Below are 22,637 nucleotides of genomic sequence, written 5' to 3'. Positions count from 1 at the left end.
TCTGACAAGTGAGTACTTAATAAATCTAAAGCTCCATTTACAAAGTAGTTCAAAAAGAGTAAAGGAACTCCCACTTCTGCACAGACAGTGTGGCAGTGAGATATTCCTTACTCTATCCTGGTTTTTTTGCACACTGACTGGAAATTATTCTGGTGGCTGCCTGACTGCAGTTGGAGCTTTTGCAAAACATAGCCCTGGCACTGTGAATCTCCCAAGACCACTAAGAGTTTCAGAGCTTCCAACCCAGATATGAGTAGAACGTGTGCAGCAGGTCAGAACACTGTAAACCCGAGCTCTGACAGGGCTGAGGGCAGACAAGGGAGCATACAAGAAGGGCAGGAATGAAACAGGTTTCCTGGAGAGGTCAGGCAAACCCTGATGTTGGGGGGTTTCACAGTTTAGCCAGGAAAACCCATCACTGACCTGATATGAGTGCTGATGACAGGCCCACTTCAAGTGGGAAGCTGGGTTAAATAATTTCCAGATGTCCATGACAAAGAAAGTAATTTCTGTTATTGAGTAGCTGCAAAGGCAGCAGATTTACCTGTGTGCAGTTGCTTCATGACAGTATCATATGATTTAATGTTCTGTTCATGTTTAGGAAATTAGAAATGCAGCCATAAAAGTTAATATTCTATAAATATTTAAAAGAAAACCTAAATTCTGATTAAACTCATAGTTATGTTCACAAGTCACAGCTCCTTTTTTAAAATTAAGTATGTATTTCTCAAACTCCACTGAAACTGCTGATTCTTCTAAACAAAATCATCTTTTATATATCTAGGTGTAAACAACCATGGGCAAATATCCATTACTTGATTTTTTTCCACAGAACAGGAAACATATTTCAAAAATTAATCCTAAAGGTTGCTGTAGTATTATAGTCTATTCCATACATCTCCAGAATAAAAACAAACCAACAACCAATCTTTAAAACAAAGGGATTTTTTGGTTGTGTTCACCTTGTGTTTTTCCAGGTAAGGTGAAATATATTTTAGTTTTACAAATAAGAAGAAAGTTTTGCTGGTACACAACTTTTACTCTACTTAAAATTTCTTTAAAGATATGATTGTTTGGGCTTTTAAGAGAATGTTCTTGCAGATAACAAGATCAGAGCGACTGCTCCAGGAAGATCACTTCAGCAAAACAGAGGGAAACAACGTATTTCATAACAGCTCTCAGAATACTGTATAGATTTAAAAAAAACCCCTTGAGGGCTCAAGCCTTTGCTAACACCTTGAATTGTGTCCAAATGAAGAACACAATTTAGGAGTTTAGGCAGAGATGTATGGTAATATTACCTCATCCACTTACATGTTGAACATTTTACTCTGTACTAGTTGAAGCTTTTTAATGCCTAAATTCTGATAAAGGTAGACAAATAAAACAGTAAAAAGAGATTTGAAGGGACTTTATACTACTATTTTAACTCCCAAGCCTCTAAGTTCATTAGAAATTGTGACTGTTACTTGTTGGATCAATTTCTCTGTCTTTGAACTACAAGATGGAGAACTAACGTTTATTTAGTATTCTCCTAGATGATGTGGAAGCTTTTTGTTATTTTCCAGGCTTGTTTTAAAAATCTGTTAATCTGTTTGCCAGACCTCTGCCATCCTATGTGACACATCAATTTTATACACTATGCCAGTGTATGAAAACTTTTGAGAAATACTGCACTACCACTTGACAGCATTTTGCTAAGTGAGAGGCAGTAAGCCTCACACACAATTCTACAGGCTGGCAGCTTAGCAGAATGTGCACTTCCAACACAAAACCATACAAAAAAGAAAAATTATGGTACCAAGGCAAAGCACTTGGTGAAAGCATCACGACTTCCACAGGCACAGTTACCTTGTGGTAATACTTTTGCAAAGTCTGAGGGTAATTTCAGCATCAAGGCAAAGTCCAGATAAGGTATTAGCAACTTGCACACCTTGCTGACATGTTTTATCTATCTCGCTATGCTTCTTGGGTAAGTTGAGTTAATTAGTATCACCTCTATGCCAGCAGCAAACCTACCACGCTGTTTTTCATCATGGCTCTAATACTGAATCCCTCGCAGGCCTGCTGCTTGTCCTGCTGCTTGTCCTTCTTCTCCCGCTGCCGGGGGCGCCTGTCACCTGCGGGCTTTGAGGGGCCGGGGCCCCCCTCCTCAATTACCATTTCCCCACCGGCACCCGCGACGGACCAGAGGCAAATTACGGACTGGAAAAAACAAGCGAACATCAGCGTCCCGCGCCCAGCGAGTTAGAGCAGGCAGCACGTCCGACTCCGCTCCCCGCACAACCAGCGACAGCCCCACACACCCGTCCCGCGTCTTCCCTGCCCCTCACAGGCCCCCCTTTGTCTGCCACTCGTCCCAAGTTCCCTTCTGCATCATCCCAGCTCGTCCCCCTCCTCCGCCGTGTCCCAGCCCTTTCATCACCACCTGATGTCCTTGTCCCTCGGGGGGTCCTCGCCCCTGTCCGTCCGCCCGCTGCTGTCCCCCCGCCGGGTCCGGCCCTGCGGGTCCCTTTGGGGCTCCGTTGGGCACCTGCCGCCACGCGCGGTCCCTCGGCCACGCGACCGTCGCCAGGCAACGCGTCAACAACCCGCCGGGGAAGCGGGAGGGAAATCACAGAGAGCCCCGTCGGCATCGCCCGGCCCCGTACAGCTGTACCTACGCCCGATGCACCGTACATACGGGCGGCGGACAGCAATTAACGAGAAAGTCATTAGCGGTGTGGGGGGGAAATGTGCGGCGATGACGTGAGAAGAGCGTGGGCGGCTGTGACACCGGCCAAAAACTACGCTACCAAGAGAGCCCAGCGTGCGCCTCCACCTCCCTCGCTAAGGCGCATGCGCGTTCAGGGCCGGCCCACCCTGCCCGCCGTCGCGCGCGACCCCCCAGGGCGGCTACAGGGGAAGTGCTCGGGCGGCGGGCGCCGCCGGCACGTGCGCGCGCCTGCACGCACGCGTCGCCCCTCTCCTCCCCCGCGCCCGCCGCCGCCGCCATGATCGGTGAGTGAGCGCGTCAGGGAGCGGGGCGAGCCCGGATGCGGATCCGCCCTTTCCTCCATCCCCCTTTCTTCCCCGCCCCCGTCCCTGCTGCTAACGCCGCGGCCGCTGTCGTCACCTCTCCTATTGTCCCATCTGCGGCCCTGGGGGGCGGCGGGGGCTGCTCCGGCTCCCTTCAGTCCCCGCCCGTCTCCCCCGTGCCGTTGCAGGGCGGGGGGAGCTGGGGCTGCCCTCGGGTCCGTGCAGGGGTGGGTAAAGTGCTGAGAGGGGTCGCTACCCTCCTGTTTTGCCCCCGTGGGAAAGGGGTAAAATGTCTGGCCAACCTTTGTGGCTGAGGTCATTTTTAAATTGCTTTTTATTCCTTCTCAGTGTTATCGATTGTAAATGCTTCTCTGCAAGGTTTGTGTGATCTGCGAACTTTTTTTGGCCTTGCCAGCATGTATACGTGTTAATGGTCTGGCGTGGTGCCTGGTGGCGACCTGGAAAAGAAGCAACTTAGAACATCTCATGGTGTTGGGAGTGTGACCCTTTGGTCCTTGAGCTGCTTTCTGTACTCGTCCAGTGCTGATGTGAAGCGTGACCCGGTTGTTTCAGCAGTGGGTTTTCTTCTCTTCCTTGAAGGATTAATCGGTACCTGGGGAATTCAGAATTACAGGATCCGTTTTGTAGCCTTCCTGTTTCACATTTCATCTTGCTTTGAGTTTCTCAGTTTTGAGAATTATTTAAAGTAAAACCTATAAAATGTAGGGGATGCACATGCATTTTAGCAACTCTTTACTGTCCTCAGGCTTGCTGTTTCATCATCAGTTGGTGTCATAGTTGCTGTCTAGTTAAGATCTGATCAAGTTGAAAACCGTGCATTTTGTTGTGAAAATCTTTATTGTTTTTAAATTGAACATCTCAGAAGTTTCTGAGAATGCTATGGGTCTTTCAGCTATTCATTTTTTCCTTTTCAGTTTATGATTACAGGTGTACAGCTAATGTTCTTCACCTTTGCTAAAGCTAAAAAGGTTATAAGCAATTGGACCAGTATTTTCACTCTGTATACATATTAATGCAAATTATCTCTTCCTAGCTGTGGAAGGTGTGGATTTTCTTACAGGACTTTCTTGTCATTTGGGCTACTTTCTCTGATGTAGTAGAGAACATTTTAAATTGAAGGCTTGGTTTAAGGAAAGCACAGAGGATCAGGTATTCCACTGTTTTTATTTTGCAATATCATCTGCTGCTCTGATGTATTGCTGTAGTATATAAAATACATGTGTTTGTAGAACTGCAGTGTGTGCTTGACTTTGAATGCTTCAGAAAAGTAAGTTGAGTGTACCTAAGGGACTGCCCATGTGGTTACAAAGCTGATGCTTCTAGCCCTCACTCTGAAATCTAAATATTTACTTACTGCTCATGAATATAAATGATACATGACCGAGGAATGATAATTTTATTTTCACTGTGGCAGAAGGAAACCTTTGTGAATATTGATTATGAAATGTGCGGACCAATTAGTTGCAAATTTAAAAACACAGCTTTACGTGAGTTGCAACTTGCCTTGGTTTAACCCCAGCTCAACTAAGTATTGCACAGCTGCTGGCTCACTCCATCCTCCCCTGCCTAGCAGTGGGATGAGTAGGAGAATTGGGGTCAAAATAAGAACAGTTTAATAACTGAATAATGCTAATGATGATGATGATAGTAATGAAAAGGAGAGAGAGTAATAAAACTCAAGAGAAACAAGGGATGCACAAAAAAATTGCTCACTGGCCACTGACCAATGCCCAGCCCATCCTCCAGACCAGTTCCCAGCAGTTTATCTACTGGCCATGATCTGTGGTGTGGAATATCCCTATGGCCTGTTTGACTCACCTGTCTCCTGGCCACACTCTGTTGTAGTTTCTTACGCACCTCCTCACTGACACCATGGGAAACTGAAAAGTCTTTGATTTGGGCTAAGCACTATTTAGCAACAACTGAAACATCAGTTTGTTGCCAACATTATTCTCATACTAAATTCAAGAGGCAACACTGTATTGGTTTCTCAGTTGAATTAACTCCATCCCAGCCAAAATCAGTATGACACCCTCCCCCACCCCCCAAAAATAAAAGAACGACCTTCAAAGTATGTGATGTGGAGACCCAGTCCAACATCCTGCTTTCAGACTCTGAAAATTCTCCTCTAAACATTTGCGAGCTAGGAATGCCATAGCAAAAATTAGGGGCAGGAGGGGAAGGGTGAAATAATCATCTGCCCATTTTTTAACCTGAGTAAAAAAAAAAAAAATTTTCCTATGAAACACATGGTATATTTTCCAAAAGGTTTCAGTTTCATAACTCTAGAAATGTCTTATGTCCTCATAAGTTAATGCCATAGTATACTTGTACACATGATAATTCCTTTAATTGATTTTTGATTTTCTATCTTCTTTGTTTTTTCTCTTCATTTCTCACAGACCAGGCTGTATAGACTTGCACATATTCAGGTCCCTTAAATGGTAATTTGAGTCTAGACTGAGCTAGTTAAGTGACATTGCTTGTCATAGCTCTAAGTAGGGGCATAGGAGGTTTGGGGAGTTGTTTGTGGTGGGTTTCCAAGTTTATTTTATTTATTTGCTTACCATTGGGTCAGCTGAAAACTGGTGTTAGTGGAATGGGAGTGACAACCTGCAGTTGGACTATTTATTAGTCAACAGCCCTGGCAATAATGTCACATTTTTGAACAGATGTTCTGGGGGAAAAAGTAAAAAAAAATCAAAACTGATTTTGAAGGAAGATACTGGAACAGCTTTGTGGAATGTTTCAGAAAATATCTCTCAAAGAGCAAAAAACTCAGCAGAAGGCCCTAAGCTGTTTTAAAAATGTAGAAGATGGGCTCTGTATAGTTAACAGTAGCAGTTCAGCATTTCTGCGGTGAATGAGAGATGAAGGTGGTCGTAGCGACAGGTTGCAAAGGGCTTTGACAGTGAAATATGATTCATCCAGCAGTAATCAAGTTAAGGGAGAATGGGAGCCTGGGTGAAAGTTTTAGCTATCTGGATGACCGATCACTCCTCTGTGTTGCACCCTTTTTCAGTATGTTGGTAATCTACTTTCTGCGTAAATATTTCTCATTGGTATGAAAATAACCTTGAGGAAGCAAAGTAAGATTAAACACTTTCAGAATTTCCCTGAATATTTCTATATACGTGGTACTATTATAATAATGGTACTAGTGTAGCAACCAAAGGAAAAGTAATTTAGGAATTTTCTACTTAGATATTTTTAACTCATGCTGAAATTTTGGGGTTTTTTTCTTCTGTTGGCATTTTGGTGTTCTGATGCTATTGATTGTTCCACTGCAATACTGGAGTAATAGCTCAAGTGGTAGTTCATGAGCATGTGGAATAATCTGGCTGATAGTCAGTTTAGTTAAACAAAACATAAACTTTGGAATATCGAAGGCTTATCATGCATTTCAAATGCATGACCTGTTTTGCTCAGTTTGTTTTGAGCCCTTTTCCCTTCTCCTAGGGTCACTGTATTGGACTTCATGTAAGGAATTGTATCATGAAACACTTCATGGTTCACTGGAATTGTATTTTAATGATTATGTTCTTACAAAACGCTTTGTTATTACTCTGTCAGCAACATGTTATAAAGTTAGTATCATTTGAAGTAGTATATCTTCAAAAGACAGCTGAATTTTGCTAGAAATACATAAGCATTCTGGATTTTGTTGTTTACATTAGGGGAGATTAAAAGACTTTTTGCTTGCATTTCTTTTTGAAAGACTAGTAGTAAGGGGGAGGAAAAGTAGAGTGTGTCTTTTTGGTTTTTTTTTGTATTTTTGATTTTTTAAATAAATGCAAAATAAAGGTATTATAACATCAAGACACTGGAGAGTATTTAAGCAGGGGCTAGGGATAATCTGATACAGTGTTTTGAGTATTTCAGATAGGGCCCTACAGAAAATTGATCTGGCAGTTTCTTTAAATTATTGCCCATGCTTATTTGCGTGTAATGTATAAAAAGAGTATCCATTGCCAAATGCTTTGGTCCAGGCTATCTGTGAGATGAGAATGGAGTTAAGAGTTTCAAATTCCACTTACTTCCTGAAACAACTAGGAAAAGACATTTACTAACAAAATACGGAAATCGGGGGGAAAAAAAATAATTTGGAAAGCGTAACAGCAAATGCTACTGCTTAAGAGTCCTTGCCAAAGTAATGAATTTCTTTTGTAGATAGGTTTAAAGCTGAAGACATTATTTTATTCTGTTGTGATAACATAGCCTCAAGAGGTGGTTTTCTTAATTGGAAACACATATATCCCCATTTACTGAAATAAGGTAGTTGGGCTACCACACCCTGTATCGTGGAACTCTCAGTTGTGTAAATGGTCAGGCCACAGAAGCAAATGATACAGAGAAAGGTGCAAGTTTTCCAAGTTCCTATATTTAGGAGAAGCCCAAGGGAGAATAAAACCATTAGTGGGAAGTTTGTTACTTTGCCAGACGGGTTTATGTAAAATAGATAAATTGTTTTCAATCAATTGAATAGTTGTTGTTGCTATGTATTGTATGTAAGTACTGTTGGACTGAAAATCAACTTCTAATACAGAATGCAGCCAGTGATGTATGAAGTTTTCCATTAAAAGAAGAAAAAAAGGTAATGTAAGAAATATAAGAAATGGGCATCTCTATAGCCATAATTCACTGAATGCCACCACAAAGATTGGTTTGGCAATAATTCATTGGCAAGCTTTAGTTTTATAATTGTCAGTTATTTCACAACCCAGTTTCTTCCTTTTGAACTACAGTGTGGGTGGGGCATCTTGCAAATGTTTCTGCTTTATGAGGACCTCTAATCATTAAGTAACTAAATTTTAATACGATAAATTATGTCCTTTAAAAATCTACAATATTTTTACAATTTTCAGTTTCCAAATGTACTTCAGGCCTCTCCCAGCCCTTCTGTATTTTGATCAGTGCTAAAGGAGTGGAAAGATGGATGACCTTACAAAATAAGGATAAAAATCCATCAGGTTTATTTGATGTAAAAAAATGCATCAGTACCCTTTTGCCTGTTTTATTCTTCAGGCTGGACAAGATGGAGAAAGAATTAGTTCATTATTGTGCACCTTTTAAGGCAGACTGAAACCTGCCTGACTGTACTAAACCGGCTTTTTAGCAGTAGCTCTTGTGTTGTGTCACTTTTCTTATGTCTACATTAGTATTGTTAAAACTTGACCCAGGAAAAATTGTAGCATCAAAGATGTTTTTTGAGACATGTGGAAGTAACTGAAATATTTGCCATGTTATTACAAATTCATTGCAAATACAATATTACAAATGACAAGAGACAAAGAATCATTTAAGGTCTCCAGCCATCACCCAAATAATAATTTTGATGACAGCTATTTTAAGGGTAGAAATTAATGAAGAATTAATCATAAAACTGCCTTTTATTTTGTACTCTTGAGCAATCTGTACAGTGGTAGCTGGTATTTGTGCTGGTAAACATACATCTTTTCTTAAACAAAGCAGTCTTATTAATGATTTCTCATGAATTCAGCCAAAAGGTTGCATAAATAACTTGTCACAATTGCGATGCATTAAGTACATGGTAGCTTAATGTGGTGTCTTTTTTACAGTGGCTACATGCCTATAATGGATAAGCCACAAAATCTTCAGCAATTTCTTCTCCATGTATCACAATTCCTTCTTAATCAGTGGTATCTTAAATTATGTGCTTCAGAGAAATTATCTCTGCTGTTTTCCTTTTTTTTTTTTTCTTGTTTCTAAGTAGTTATTTTTTTAATGCAAAAAACTCACTCTTGGACTTCAAAACTATTTGAGGCTGTCTACAGAATTCACCACCTCTGTTTATGCAAGGAAATTTTAAAACTCTGACTCTAAAACTGTTCAAAAGCTTTCATGCACTCTGTTGACCTCTGAATTTATAATATTATATGTCACTATTTTCTTCTCCATTTACCTTTGAAAGAGGGAAAACAATGACAATGACATACACATATCTAAAAATAATGATGGGTCATTGCCCGTTAAACATATCCAAAATAAATTGTCTGGATCCTGTGGTTTATATCATAGCTCTTGGCTGTCTTCCTGATCTGATTGTTGAGGAGGACTTGATTTTCTATCCTTGGCTGGTTTGAGCTAAGTTGAAATGATGAAAGGAAGGTGGTTACCAAATGAATATTTTCAACAAGTGCCTTGCCATTAATGTCTTCCCTTTTCAACCCTGATTTTGGAAATCTGACCTATGGGATTGTGTGTTTATTTTCTGAATATGTCAAAAGTTCTTTCATTATGCATTATTTGTCCCCTATATCATAGATCAGTTGGTAAGAAAATAAGAAAAATATTGCTTGTGCTTTGTTTCATTCCATGGCTTTTATTCTTCTTTTGACATTTCCTTATGATTTGGTGACACTGTTTGTTTTTGCCTCTAAGCTCTAAGCCTGGACACCTCAGCTGAGGAAAAAAAAAAACATTAAGTTGATTTATTGTTTAAAAATTTCAGAAGCTGATAAAGATGAATGAAGATCCTAATTGAGTAAAGAGCTTGTCATTACATGGCAGTTTAAAGGACAGCAAGGTTATAATGAATTAATGTGTAGGAAATGAAAGCACAGCTTTTTAGAGAGCAGTTGCAATCAAAAGCTGTTGGTTGTGCTTTGTGTTTTGGGAAGGGGTATGAACAATGCATTTGTTGCCCGGAAAGTTAGACATCATTCTTTGCTTTAGTTTATCTATTGGGAGTGGGGTTTTGTGTACTATGGAAAAGTAGGCTTGTACACTAAGTTTGCTATTGATGACAAAGGACACTGAAGCGAATTCCTTTGCATCTGTAAATTGTTTGTGATATTTGAAAACAAACAAAAAAATCAAGTTGACTTTCCAGTTACAAAAATGTGCTTGCTTTGTTCACCACTGTTGTGATGATCAGGGTGAGTATTGTTTTATTAAAAGTATAAAGCTTTTCTATATTATGATATAGTTCTTCTGCTTCCTTTTATTTGTTTGTTTTTTGTTTTTTTCTTTTTTTTTTTCCTGTGTCTTCCTGTCTGTGGTGCTGCTTTCTATATCTTTTGTTTAGCATTTCTAAATGTCTTGCTCCAGTGGTAAATTTCCACTCCTAGTTCATTGATTCCTTTTTTTTTTTCTTTTTTTTAGTAATTTTAGCCAATAGAACTGTCTTCAGTCAGATCTAATACTTCAGATTTAATAATTTTCAGTGTGTATAGCTAAGGATATTTAGCTAAATTCACAAGAGTAAGAATCACAAGAAACTGAGATGCCTGGGCTTTTTTAGACCCATTGTGTGAGCTATTTTGTGAAGACATCCTTTTCATCAGTGGAAACATTTGGGGCCTTCAGAGTTTAAAGAATAGTGCTCAGCTCCTTTTTGTCGTAATAATTTTACATGTGTATTTTCCCTTTTTTTTTTTTTAATGTGCCAATCCAGTAATGTTTTGGTAATGTGCTTTGATGTAATGTAAAAATTATTTTCCATTTTCTTCATTGGTATTAAATTAAAGGACTGTGCATGATGGAAATAAAAGTGGTTCACATTGGACATCATATTATATCTCTAGCATATGGTTCTTTTTTCAATTTTTTCTTTTTTCTTCTGATAAGCTGAAATATTTTTGGTACATTTATGTTTACATTTTTCCCTTTCCTGATACTGTGTCCTCTGTGGAATACTCTCAGTGGAAACATATGTTCAGAACTTCAAAGTAATTATGCTATTACTAAAAGCTTCATAATTAGATTACTGAAGCTAAATGTTGAAAAAATTTGATTTTCCTTTATCCAATCATATCAATTTCATTTCAGTCTGCTTTCTGGCTGATTGAAGAAACATGGTAGGACAAAGTCAAAGTCTGAATAGAATTTCTTAAGTCTGGTGTAGACCAATTCCTGAAGAAGAAAAGATAGCTTAGAGTAGTGTTTAGTCTGAGAGCAAGATTAAAAAAACCAAAAAATATATTGCCATTTTAACAGTAAATTTTTGGTGGTAGGTACCTTTACTTGGCAAACTGGATTGGGATAATTGAACCATGAGCTTGTTATGATAACTGACTCTATCTCTCAGAAGTAATGGTCTCTGTGTCTAAGCTACGTTGTTTAGGAAATATTGCCCTTATTGCCTGTTATCTCTCTTTAAGAGTGAATTTGTTGTGATGAAATGGGTGTAGCTTGTGTTGAAAAAAGCTGATTACTGGCAGGAACAGTTCAGGGCTACAGTAAACAGTTCTTTCATGTTACTCTAGCACAGTTAGGACACAATAATTTAAAAAAATCTTGGTCAGATGTATAAGAAATCATCAAAAACTGTAACTGTAGAACTACAGTTCATCTACCTTCTTTGTCTTTTGTAGCTCATCTGGAAAATATGGGGTCTTTAAGAACAGGAGATGTTATCTTAATGGTCCTGAACAAAAACTGTCTGTGAGGTCTCACAAGGCCCTGGTGTATTGGTCTGTTGACATGCTTTATATTTTTTCTTCAAGCTGTATGAAGCTACAGGCTAACCTTTAAGTTGATTGTTTTTTACTCACTTTACATAATTTTAGGATATTTTATTCACACTAACTCTGCTACTGTTTGAGATTTGGCTTTAGCCTGCTATGTGCTTTATGTAAGCAGTTGGTGTTCTGAGGCACATAAATTCAAAACTTGGCTAATGATTAATGTTTTGAATTTTTAAATTTTTGTGGTTTGTTTTCATAGTCTACTTTTCATTCTGCCTGCCCTTATTATACACAATGAAATAGCAGATGAAGCTGAAAAGTTTCTTTTACAGTACTTCTAACAATTTCCATTAGAATTATCTTGTTGGAAGCAAATATCCCATCTGGTTTACTTTTTAACACAGAAAAACTCCACAGTGAGCTGTGTGCTGGAGCCTGGCTGAATTCCACACAATGAGACTCTTGGCCCTAAGCAAGATGAGCACAATCTGTTTCCCTTATTTCTAATAAAGAAAAAGGAGAGTTTCTTAATTTGCTTCTTTGTTGCATTATGTTTACATTTTATGCCTCCCTTTCTTAGAATACCTGCTTTCCTGCTGTTACCCATCCCCTTTTTTTTTTTTTTTAGTACAGGTAAGATGAAAGCACATTACAGCCTTATAAAAGTACTGAGTGCTGCTCTGAAACAACATTAAAACTCAAAATTTTTAAGTATGGCATGGTGCTTTGGCCACATCAATCTCATAAAACACCTGAAACTCAAGAGAAGTACTTCTGGAGCTTTTTCTGTTGTCTTGTTCCTCAAATAAATACAAGACTTAAGTTATACTAAAATCAGTCACAGTTACACAGTTGATCCTAGCACTGCTCCTAAAGTTTCTGTGCTGTCCAAATTCAGCTTTCTCAGCCCATAACTTTATGTCCCCATTTGTACCTGAGAATTATTGAGTCACATATACTTAGCACCAGCTGATTTTACTCTGTGTGTATGCAGCTCTGCTTAGGAGCTATGAAACTGCACCTCTGAATTAGGCTCTGGATTACATTTGCTTTTTTTTGTTATAGATATGGAGACAAAATAATTCCACATTTAAAAATAAGCATCAGATACTTTAAAATTGTATTTAAAATGATACATTTATTTTAATATTATATCAAATAAGCGAACATTTGCTGTACTAACATACTTTCCCTTTTTCAGAGATTTTGGGTTCTTGGATAATATTGTGATGGAAAGTCATATAACTTGCATTAAAGTGAGCAGACTGTTTTCAGAAACTGGCTTGTTAAAACTGTGTCATGAACACATCTGGGATGGGTTTATTCCTTCTCAGTTGTGTAGAGTTCTACATTAAAAATGCTAAGTAACACTCAAATACAACTAATAATCCTTGTTTATTGTATCAATTGTATTTGGTGACAGACTTAAAATGTTTCTCGTGACATACTCCACTTCTGAAAGCCTGGCATTTCCCTACTTTCATCTGTCAGTGACAACAGTTGCAACATTTGTTGTCCATTCCTGATTTTTCAATATTAAGAAGTTAGTAGTTCTTTTTAATGTAAATTACATTTAAAAAATTAAGCACTCTCAATGGGTAATAGTAGAACTACTGCTGTAATTCTGGTAAGAACCTAAGATGTCCTTGTGTATCACTGTGTGCAACGAGAATTCAGCATCAATTCCTGTTTCATTTCAAATATATTATTTTAGAACTGTTCATACACTTCCTGAACTAGGAAAGCAGACAGTAAGCTATAAACCAATTTTGGATACAATTACAACACGTAAAAAATGAAATAGTTGATTTCATGTGAATACAGCTTTTGAAATTTAGTTCAGTTCTAGATATGAATTAAAATAGGCAGCCCTTTGAGGACAAAGGACTGCACAGGGAGACGTTTCACTTACTTTGCCATTTGTGCAAAGCGGGCATTAGGATAAGAAAGTCAAAATATTTGGGTTTTTTGTTCATTTCATCTGCATGAAACTGTTGTGCAAATCTGCCTGCTGTATGTTGTTACTAAAGAATCAGACTGTTAATAATGATGTTACAGTCAAATGGGACAATGCTGATTTGTTCAGAAGGAAAGCTTGGATCACTTCTATTGGTTTCCAGCTGGATTTAAAAATCAACTATCTTCCAAGAAACAAGTGACTTTTTGACAAGGCTTCTCAACTGTTTCCTGCATAAGACAGTAATGAAATTCTGTTTGTCCCTATTTATGTCAGGAAACACAACCTTCCTGGGCTACTACGTTACTACATTGAACAGAGAGTGAATGAGAGACCAGAGAACAGTGACTGTGTAGATGATACAGAACCAGTACCCAAAAGCCTGACCTTCTTTGTCTTCCCCAACATTATCAGGACCAATTCATCTAAAGTTTGTCTATAAAAGTATGTAGATAATGTATCTATGGAATAATGATACAGCCATAAGGACAGCTTCCTTCCTTGTACTTTGAAAGTACAGCAGTGAACTACTTAGGCCCATGCACCTCTGAGGCTTTGCTCTTTGAAGCTCTTATCTGTGTTGGACACTGACTGCAAATTACAAGCCATTCATTAATACCTTATTTCTTAATACCAAAATGTGCTTGGGGGGTGGGGGGACAAAACAGTTAAAACACGAACTGTGTTGTCTTGTTGCTTTAAGAACTAAAGAGATGGATTTTGAATTTTCATACAACTAGAATTTTTTCTGCATAGGGCATTGTTTTACTCAGAGAGCAGACTAAGCTTTTGAAGTGGACTTGCTTTCTTTCTATGCCAGAATTAATTAAGTTTGTAAGGATAAAGCTGGTTTTTCCATGGTGGTTTACTGATGCATCAAAGCTAATTTTGTTCCATTGAGTAAATTACAAAATGAGTGTCTAGTCCCTATCTTAATGTGTTTTTATTGAATGCCATTTTTTCCTGAATCTATCTATCTAGTTAGTCATATGTATTGAAATCCAAATGTTACTAATCTATGACATAATTCTGTAAGAACTATCTATTAGGTGACCATGAACAATGAAGTCTTGCAGTTTTTATATATAATTGGTGTCAACAGTAACTGCTTTATTAGTAGGTTTTTTAACTATAGTTAAGTGTTCCAATTCCAAATCATAGTATTTTTGCATCATACATATGTTTAATGGGATATACTTAGTTTAATCCTTAATTGAAGTAAAATATTCCTGTTAAAAGGATCCATTTCAGAGTGATAACAGCATAAATAACTCTTATGCCATATAGCTAAATGTGTGGAAATGTGACACCTCAAATCTGCAGATAAACCAAATTTTGTTCAATAGATGAAATTTTGTTGGGTTTACTTGTCTATTAAATGAATATCAACTTTTAGAAAGGAATGTAGAATTCTGGATTTAGCCTGAAAATGGTAAGGATTTAAATTCTTTAGGGTTTTTGGAGTCCCTGAATGAATTATTAATAACAAGCCAAGTTTTATGTGATTTTATAGCCCCTTAAGGAGTTGGAGTAATGTACTCTGTAAAACCATTCAGTTCTCCTGATCTTGACACTGGAAGCATCAAAAACATATTTCTCCTCGTTAACACTAAGGGGGGAAAAAGGTGATTTGGGAATGCATCATTCTGTGCATCACTGTTTAGCCCTTAATTATTTTAAAAACCACTAATGTCTTAACACTAGATCAACCAACTGAAAACTAAGTGCATGAAGAATTATAGAATTGGTGAACCGCACAAAATTTGCAGTTTTAAAAACCTAATAATGAATTTTTATCTCTAGAATATTACTTTTGAAATGCTGTTTAAAGTGAGATTTTTGATACCTTTATTAATGTTTGGCAATATTTCCGTATTTTTCAATTTTTTTATAATGATTTGTCATTTGACTACTTAGCTTAAAAGCATAATGATCTTTAATATCTGACTTTAATTTGGCTAGTTACCAAAACGTATAATTAAAGAGTTTGTGTGTTCAGCACTATCTACCTCTTAGTGCATGCTGCCTCACCTGCAGTAGAGTTTGTACTGTTCAGTAACCATCTTAGCAGTTCAAATTTGTAAAAATCTGTTTAGTTTTTGCCTAAGATGCTGAATGTTTCATGTTATGTGCATTAGTTAATGTCAGTTATAACTGACTCTTGACTGTAAGCTATTGTTCTCACATTAATGTTGTGAATCAAATTGTGATTTTACTGCAGCAAAAGCTTACGCTTCTTAAACTACTTAAATTTTGATAATATGTTGTAGTTTATACATATATTAGAAACAGGTACATTTCTTACAGAGTGAGCAGTTGTTTTATAATTTATTTGGCCTTGCTGGGATTTCTATTCTATCTGTTTTTACAGTATATTACAGTTTCTAGGTCTCAAAAGCTATGTTCAATTTTTTCACACTACTCCTTCATTTACAAATGTGCTGAAACTTCTAACACATAAATCGACAATACTTCAAACAGGAAGAACACTCATTTAAGAAAAAAGTCGCCCTGTGTTTGTGGGGTACCTTAGTGTTTCCCTTTTGGGCATTCTTTAGGATTTTCTTTTCATTGTACTAAAATTTTCTTTCAGTAAAGATACATGAACTTTCACATACATGAACTATTTCTCTACAACTCCACTTTTGTATTCTTAACATGTACATTTGCTTTTTTCACAAGTTACTGTTTGGCTTAATTTGAGTTGTTTTTTAGGTTGTGTGTATTTCCCAGTTACAGCTTCAGCTGATTAGATTCTTCTTAAGTTCGGAGTCTAAGATTTCAATTAGATCATTAAACGTTAATTTGTAGGTAATATTAAACTGAACTACAGTAGTTCTAAAGCTGGCACATAGTCATATCTGTTGCCCACATTCTAAGTAGGCAGGGAGCTTCTGGCCAAAGATGAGTGCGGAGATGGGCTGGAATAGCTCAACTCCCCCACCTTTGTGCAGGGACTAATCTTAAAAGTATTTGTCTGTGATAATGGCAGGAGAGATGGAATTGTCCAGCTGGAGAATCCTTTGGATTGTGAATTTTGTTTTTCTTCAATAACTATTATTTTAAGAAAAGGTATTTATATTCTCATGGTTCTTTTCATTATATGGTTTCCTTTGGGTTCAAGATGGCAGATTTCTTTTGTGTCATGTCTTTCATAGTCAATAGATTTGAGAAGAACCAAAATTAGGTGTGTTTGTTTCTTTATGCCAACACACTGAAGGATAATTTAGGACTATAAAATTGTATTATTTCAAATCCAGCTAACAGGTTGATGTACCTGCGTGCTTTTCTTGAGTAGTTGTATTGATTTCAGTGAGGGGAAATGCAGGAACTATACAAATATAAACTGCTTTCAGATGAAGAAGAAAGAAGAGGTGAAAAATGCTGAAACTTCTTAGTTGCTGTAACTTTTGGTGTAAGAGTATATTAAAAGCAAAGAACTTGTTAAAATTAGGCATTGTTTTTATAGGTTAATGTTGTTTTAATTGAATAAGTTTATAAAATAGCAGTGTTTAAAGGCAAATTTTAATTTCACTTTCTTTTTAAGAAAAAAGCACTGTTCATATCAAATAATAGATTTCTACTAAAAAAAGTTTTAAAATGTGTGTTATTGCAACGAAAGAATATAATTGTATGTGTGCTTTGTGAACAGTCATGTTCACAATCTAGAAAGTGAATTCGATTGTACCTTTGTTTCATTGTTGAAACAAATCTGTTACAGCCTCAGAGTAAGGTCCTAGAGAAATCAAGACAGTGAGGTCAAAGAAATTCGTGTACTTCAGCAAATAAAATTAGTCTGGGTTTGCCTTCATAATATATTGGTAAAATATAGCCTCCTTATTTGAAACAGAATCTATTAATTTGGAATTTATTTGAGCATCTTCACACCCTGATGAGTGTAAATCTAGAAAATTAAATTGAATGTGCAGTGTGAAATATATAAGTGAGTATAAGCTGCAGAACATGGTACAACCAATGACATTTTTTCTTAAGGTAGCGTAGCATATGTAGGTAAACATATTTAGTTAGATTTCCTTATTTATGTTAAGTTGTAAGAATAGCAAGAAAGTATCTAAGTGTAAATGAGTTTGTTAGTAACCCTTTGGATGGAAGTCGGGGTCACTCAAACAGTTACCTGCTTTTGAATAAGTATGTATGATGGCAGGTAAGGGAAGAAAAAGCCATTTTTAAAAACATGGGTATATTAACATTTGTTTATTCTACTACAATTCCAAGATAGAATAAATTTTAGTTTGTTTCTGCAGAGCTTGTGTCTCATTCAGTTTACATTCAATGTGCCACTGTAATGTCTCCAGACTCTGCCTACCTTGTTGTGTCCTATTGAAACCTGATTTGAAATTGGGGTATATGATCTTGCCTTTGATGATAAATACATGGTACTTGGAATGTTTCTCTAATTATTCCATCACTCCTTGAAATTGGCTTTATTTTCTTTTAATATTTTGTTATTGGAGTATTTCTTTCTGTATATTTAAAACCCAAAGAAGAGAAAAGGAATTGAATCAACGTCATTCAACAGGAAACAACAGGTAATCTAAATAATGAACTGTCCTACACAGCTTGCTTACAATATGCAGCCTGCTTATACTCAGCTGTAAGCAACAAGACTATATTTGTCCTGTAAGCATCACTTTAGTGTCATGCAAAGAGAGGCATAAGTAGCTGGATTTGATAGTACATTTTCTTTTTTTTATTTGAAAAAAAAAAGATCCTCCTGCTGTAAGAATTCTGGTTGTGAACTCTTGTTTTGTTACTGGAATAGTTATGGAGCTGTGTGTCAAACTTCAGGAGAAAAGTAGTTTTAAACTGTCGGAAGTGTATAATGAAGTCTGAAGTTTTGTTCAGAAGGATATACATCAACAGTTTCAAAAGTACAAGCAGAGAATTTTGGTTTATCTGTATGCATTGCACCTTGCTGAGGGGACCTCAGTTGGTGAGTCCTAGGTTTGGAGTATTAGCCTTCAAACTAATGTTTCCCCAAACTTTTAAATTATGCTAGTTGAGATACTCCAGGATTATAAAGAGCTAGAGCTTTTAGAATGTATTGCATTTTTTAAAATCTCACTGAGTGCTCAAATTTGTGATAAAATGCTACCTTCTCTTGATAATTTTATCCTGTATTTTCAGGCTTCCAAATTTTGTGATTTGCTCTTGTGCACCTGTGTTCTGGTAAGCTCACATTTGGAGGCAAATCCATGTATAGCAGGATTTTAAGAAAAGAGATGGGAAAGTCTGGAAGCAAGCATGCTGTCCTATCCAGTCAATTTTACTTCTTAATGAAAGTGCAAAGTAATGTCTTCTAAAAATTTTTGTGTTTAGATTGCAGATATTTATTTGGTGTAAACTGATAATGAGTCAAAACTAGTTATCTAAGAGATGTAGTCTACTTAACACTTTCTATTTACATCCTAAAAAAATGGCCACATTAGCAGTAACCTTATTGGCAGTATTGTCAAAGTAGTGATTAAAATGATTCACTTTCTTAACTCTTAGTGTGCTTGAATAGCTCTTAGTATTTGAAGCAAGTTGTAGAGATTTCTTTAGAAGGGAAGGACTTAATCCATTGCAAACTTAGTAAATATTCTTGTTAACTCTAGTTCCTTATAAACAGAAGGTTCTAAATTTTAGGCTAGGGCTTATCTGCCTTATGATGACAGAAATTCCTGTCTGAATAAAATTGAAATGAGAACACTTATGTCATCAATGGTTCTGAGTTAACCTTTTTCCAAGCATTTTGGAGAGAGGATGGTAGTGAATTATTAGGAATACACACACACACACACAGATATGTGTGTGTGAGTGTTATCTATGTATATATCACAAAACATGCTGAGTTGGATGGGATCATCAGGTCAAACTCCTGGCCCTGCACAGCACCATCCCTAGAGAGTCACACCATTTTCCCAAGAGCATTTTCCAAATGCTTCTTGAGCTCTGTCTTTGGTGCTGTGACCTGGGGAGCCTCTTCCAGCACCCGCCCACCCTCTGGATGAAGAACCTTTGCCCAATATCCAAACTCAACCTCCACTGACACAACTTCAGGCCATTCCCTCAGGTCCTGTCACTGATCACCACAGAGAAGAGATCAATGCCTGCCCCTCCTCTTCCCCTCATGAGGAAGTTGTGACTGCAGTGAGGTCTCCCCTCAGTCTCCTCTGGGCTGAACAGACCAAGTGACAGCTGCTCCTCATATGGCTGCTCCTCAAGGCCCTTTACCATCCTTGTTGCTGTGCTCTGGACACTTTCTTAGAGCTTAATGTCTTTTTAACGTTGTGTCACCCAAAACTGCCCCCAGGACTGGAGCTGAGGCTGCCCCAGCTCAGAGCAGAGCAGGACAATCCCCTCCCTTGCCCAGCTGGCCATGCTGTGCCTGATGCCCCCCAGGACAGGGTTTTCCCTCCTGGCTGCCAGGGCACTGCTGGCTCGTGTTCAGCTTTCCATTAAGCAGGATACACAGGGGCCTTTCTGGGGCTCTTCTCTCCAGCATCTCATTCCCCAGCCTGTCCGTACATCCAGGGTTAGCTGTCCCAGGTGCAGAATCTGGCACTTTCCCTTGTTGAACTTCATATGGTTGGTGATTTCCCAGCCTTCTAATTTGTTGAGGTTTCTTTTTAGGGCCTCCCTGTCTTCAAGAGACTCCTCAATAGTTTCTCCCAGTTTTGCATCCTCTGTGAACTTGCCCTGTATCCCTTCCAGTTCTGTGTCCAAGTAATTTCTGAAGATGTTGAAGAGCACAGGGCTGAGAATGGAGCCCTGTGGAACCCCCCTAGTGACAGGTCCCCAGTCTGATGTCACCTCATTCACTGTAACCCTTTGTGCCTGACCTGTGAGCCAGTTGCTCACCCATCCCATGATGTGTTCATCCAGCTGTGTGCTGGACATTTTGTCCAGAAGGATCCTGTGAGAGAGAGTATCAAAAGCTTTAATGAGATAAAAAAGATTACATTGACAGGATTCCCCTGATCAGCTAGGTGTGATCATAGAAGGAAATCAGGTTTGATAAGCAGGACTTTCCTCTCATGAAGCTGTGCTGGCTGTGACCAATGACTGCATTGTCCTCCAGATGTTTTTCAATACCTTCAGTATCCATAACTTACCAGGCACTGAAGTGAGACTGACAGACCTATTATTAGCAGTTTGTAACATACAATGGCTAATGCATAGCTTTCACTCTGATATTAGCAAAACTTTAAAATATCTCTCCAGTTTTTAACTCAAAGTTAGTTTGTGCATGTTAAATTAACTTTTTTTCATAAAGGCAACAAAATTTCTAATTTCATTTAGCAGTGTCAGTAGTTGATGTATTTAGGGTGACGGAGCATTCATGGCCGTTAGTTGGTCTGCAATTCAGTTTGCAGTTTCACAATATAGCTAACTTGTTCAAGTGGGTAGGCAAAACAAAGAAACAGCTAAAGGTGATTGCAGCACCTTTCACATGCCAATATTCTAATTTGTCTCCCTCAGTGCTGAGCTGATTCTGGTCTTCATATTTTCCCTTCTGTTTTAGTTGTGGTGAGTTTTACCTCCTTGAACTGGGCAATGTGTTCCAGTGCCTCACTGCTCACATAGTGAAGGATTTCTCCCTAAGGCCTAATCTAACTCTGCCCCCTTTCAGTTTAAAGCTATTCCCCCTTGTCCTGTCACTACAAATCCTAGTAAAAAGTGACTGCATTTCTCTTGTAGGCCCCCTTAGGTAGTGGAAGGAGCTGTAAAGTCTCTCTGGAGCCTTCTCTTTTCCAGTCTGAACATTCCCAACATTCTGTGTGTCCTGGGAGAGGTGTTCCAGCCCCTTCATTATCTTCATGGCAGGTCATATTCTTCTAATGTTGGAAGAAGCTGGATGCAGTACTCCAGGAGGGATCTCATCAGAGTGGAGTAGATGGGGAGAATCATCACCTCCGTCGACTGGCTGGCCACTCTGTTTCTGAGGCATACTAGGAGTTGTTCTTTTAATCACAATAAAATCCTATATCACTTGACAGAGCTTTTCTGGAAGATGCTTCAAAGCCACAGAAGAATTTCTGGAATTATTTGAGCCAGTCTCAGAAATTTGTATTTTGTGTTCCCGGTACTAGGTGTTGTTAGCACAGGATTTACAGACACCTGCAGAGAATTGCAAATGTAAAATGAGTAAATAGTAAATGAAATTAAATGCTCTTTTTGGGAGATACAAATGGAACAGTAGAGAAGCACTCCTGATTTTTACTGTTGCTTTGTTGAGTCATATGTTGTTTAACTCTTGCAAAATTAAAGATAAAAATATCTTTATAACCTGTAAGGTTTTTTTATAATAAGGGGCTAGCAAGAGCCTGCATAGGATTGAATGAGTATCTAGCCATGCTAGCAGTCTGACTTCTGATACTGATTTGCTTATTAAATATTCATTAAAAAGTTCTACAGTTTTTAATGAAATAATTGAATAATAATCTCCTGTTGAGGCAGTCTTTGCTCTACCCTAACTTTGGTTCTTACAATGGTAGAATTTCCATTCATTGTGGCTGTGGCTTGTAGTAGAAGTAATTAATTAAATCTTTGTAGCTTTTTTTCCCTTTACATTCAGTTTATGACTCAATATAAAATCCAGTTTATTTTGTTGTTTTTCCTTGACATTAGTGGCTATTACGTTTTCTGCATTTTTCACGTGATTTCTAAAACAATTAGTACGTTAATCTTCTAGTGTTTTACCAGAGTTTCTTGTAACATTGGCTCAGAATGCCTGTGATTAGACAAGTGTTTATATCTTGTATAGATAAACAGTCTTAGTATGTCCTCATTTCTTCGCATGTGGTCATGTAAAGGCCATGCAGATTTTTCTTTCTCCTAAGATATTAACCTAAAATCTTTTGGAAATTTCCATTTTCTTTACTAATATTTCCTTATTTAAAGAAATGAAGAAGTTTCTGGACTGGCTTGTAATGGGAGTTATTATGAGACCCGTTAAATACATGTATTTGAATTGTGCTTTCAAGTTTTGGCATTTTATCATTTTCGAGTGTGAAATTACTTCATGGAATTACTGTCCATATTGAAAACTAGAATAGAAGGTCTATTTTTTAACCTCCACTTCCTGCTTTGTATTCAGCCTATGCCCTTTGTGCTCATTTATATAAACAGCCACAAAAGACAGGGAGGACTGCATTAAATCAAGATGTGATGCATCCTGAACTTACTGTATATGAACCCACAACAAT

The 22,637-nt window shown here is 37.8% G+C and overlaps 2 protein-coding genes across 3 annotated transcripts in view; one reads left to right on the top strand and one right to left on the bottom strand.

Moving 5' to 3' along the window:
- The window catches only part of PACRG (parkin coregulated), a 220,505-nt gene extending 217,806 nt beyond the window's left edge, over positions 1 to 2,699 (bottom strand). Inside the window, exons 1-2 of the mRNA XM_005526929.3 lie at positions 2,429 to 2,699; positions 2,020 to 2,205 (exon numbers count right to left, since the gene is read on the bottom strand). Coding sequence (XP_005526986.1) covers positions 2,020 to 2,163 — 144 coding nt within the window. The 5' untranslated portion in view covers positions 2,164 to 2,205; positions 2,429 to 2,699. The remainder of the gene's footprint in view (positions 1 to 2,019; positions 2,206 to 2,428) is intronic.
- Positions 2,700 to 2,876: 177 nt separating this feature from the next.
- The window catches only part of PRKN (parkin RBR E3 ubiquitin protein ligase), a 693,701-nt gene continuing 673,940 nt past the window's right edge, over positions 2,877 to 22,637 (top strand). For both annotated transcript variants that reach the window (XM_088052826.1, XM_088052827.1), the window contains exon 1: positions 2,877 to 3,000. In XM_088052826.1, coding sequence (XP_087908952.1) covers positions 2,994 to 3,000 — 7 coding nt within the window. In that variant the 5' untranslated portion in view covers positions 2,877 to 2,993. The remainder of the gene's footprint in view (positions 3,001 to 22,637) is intronic.

The sequence above is a fragment of the Pseudopodoces humilis genome, chromosome 3 (assembly GCF_049639895.1).
Source record: "Pseudopodoces humilis isolate 2021_Gansu_Grassland_sample_001 chromosome 3, ASM4963989v1, whole genome shotgun sequence".
NCBI lineage: Eukaryota > Metazoa > Chordata > Aves > Passeriformes > Paridae > Pseudopodoces > Pseudopodoces humilis.
Note: the sequence above shows the minus strand (reverse complement) of the source record. Positions and strands in the feature narration are given on the sequence as shown.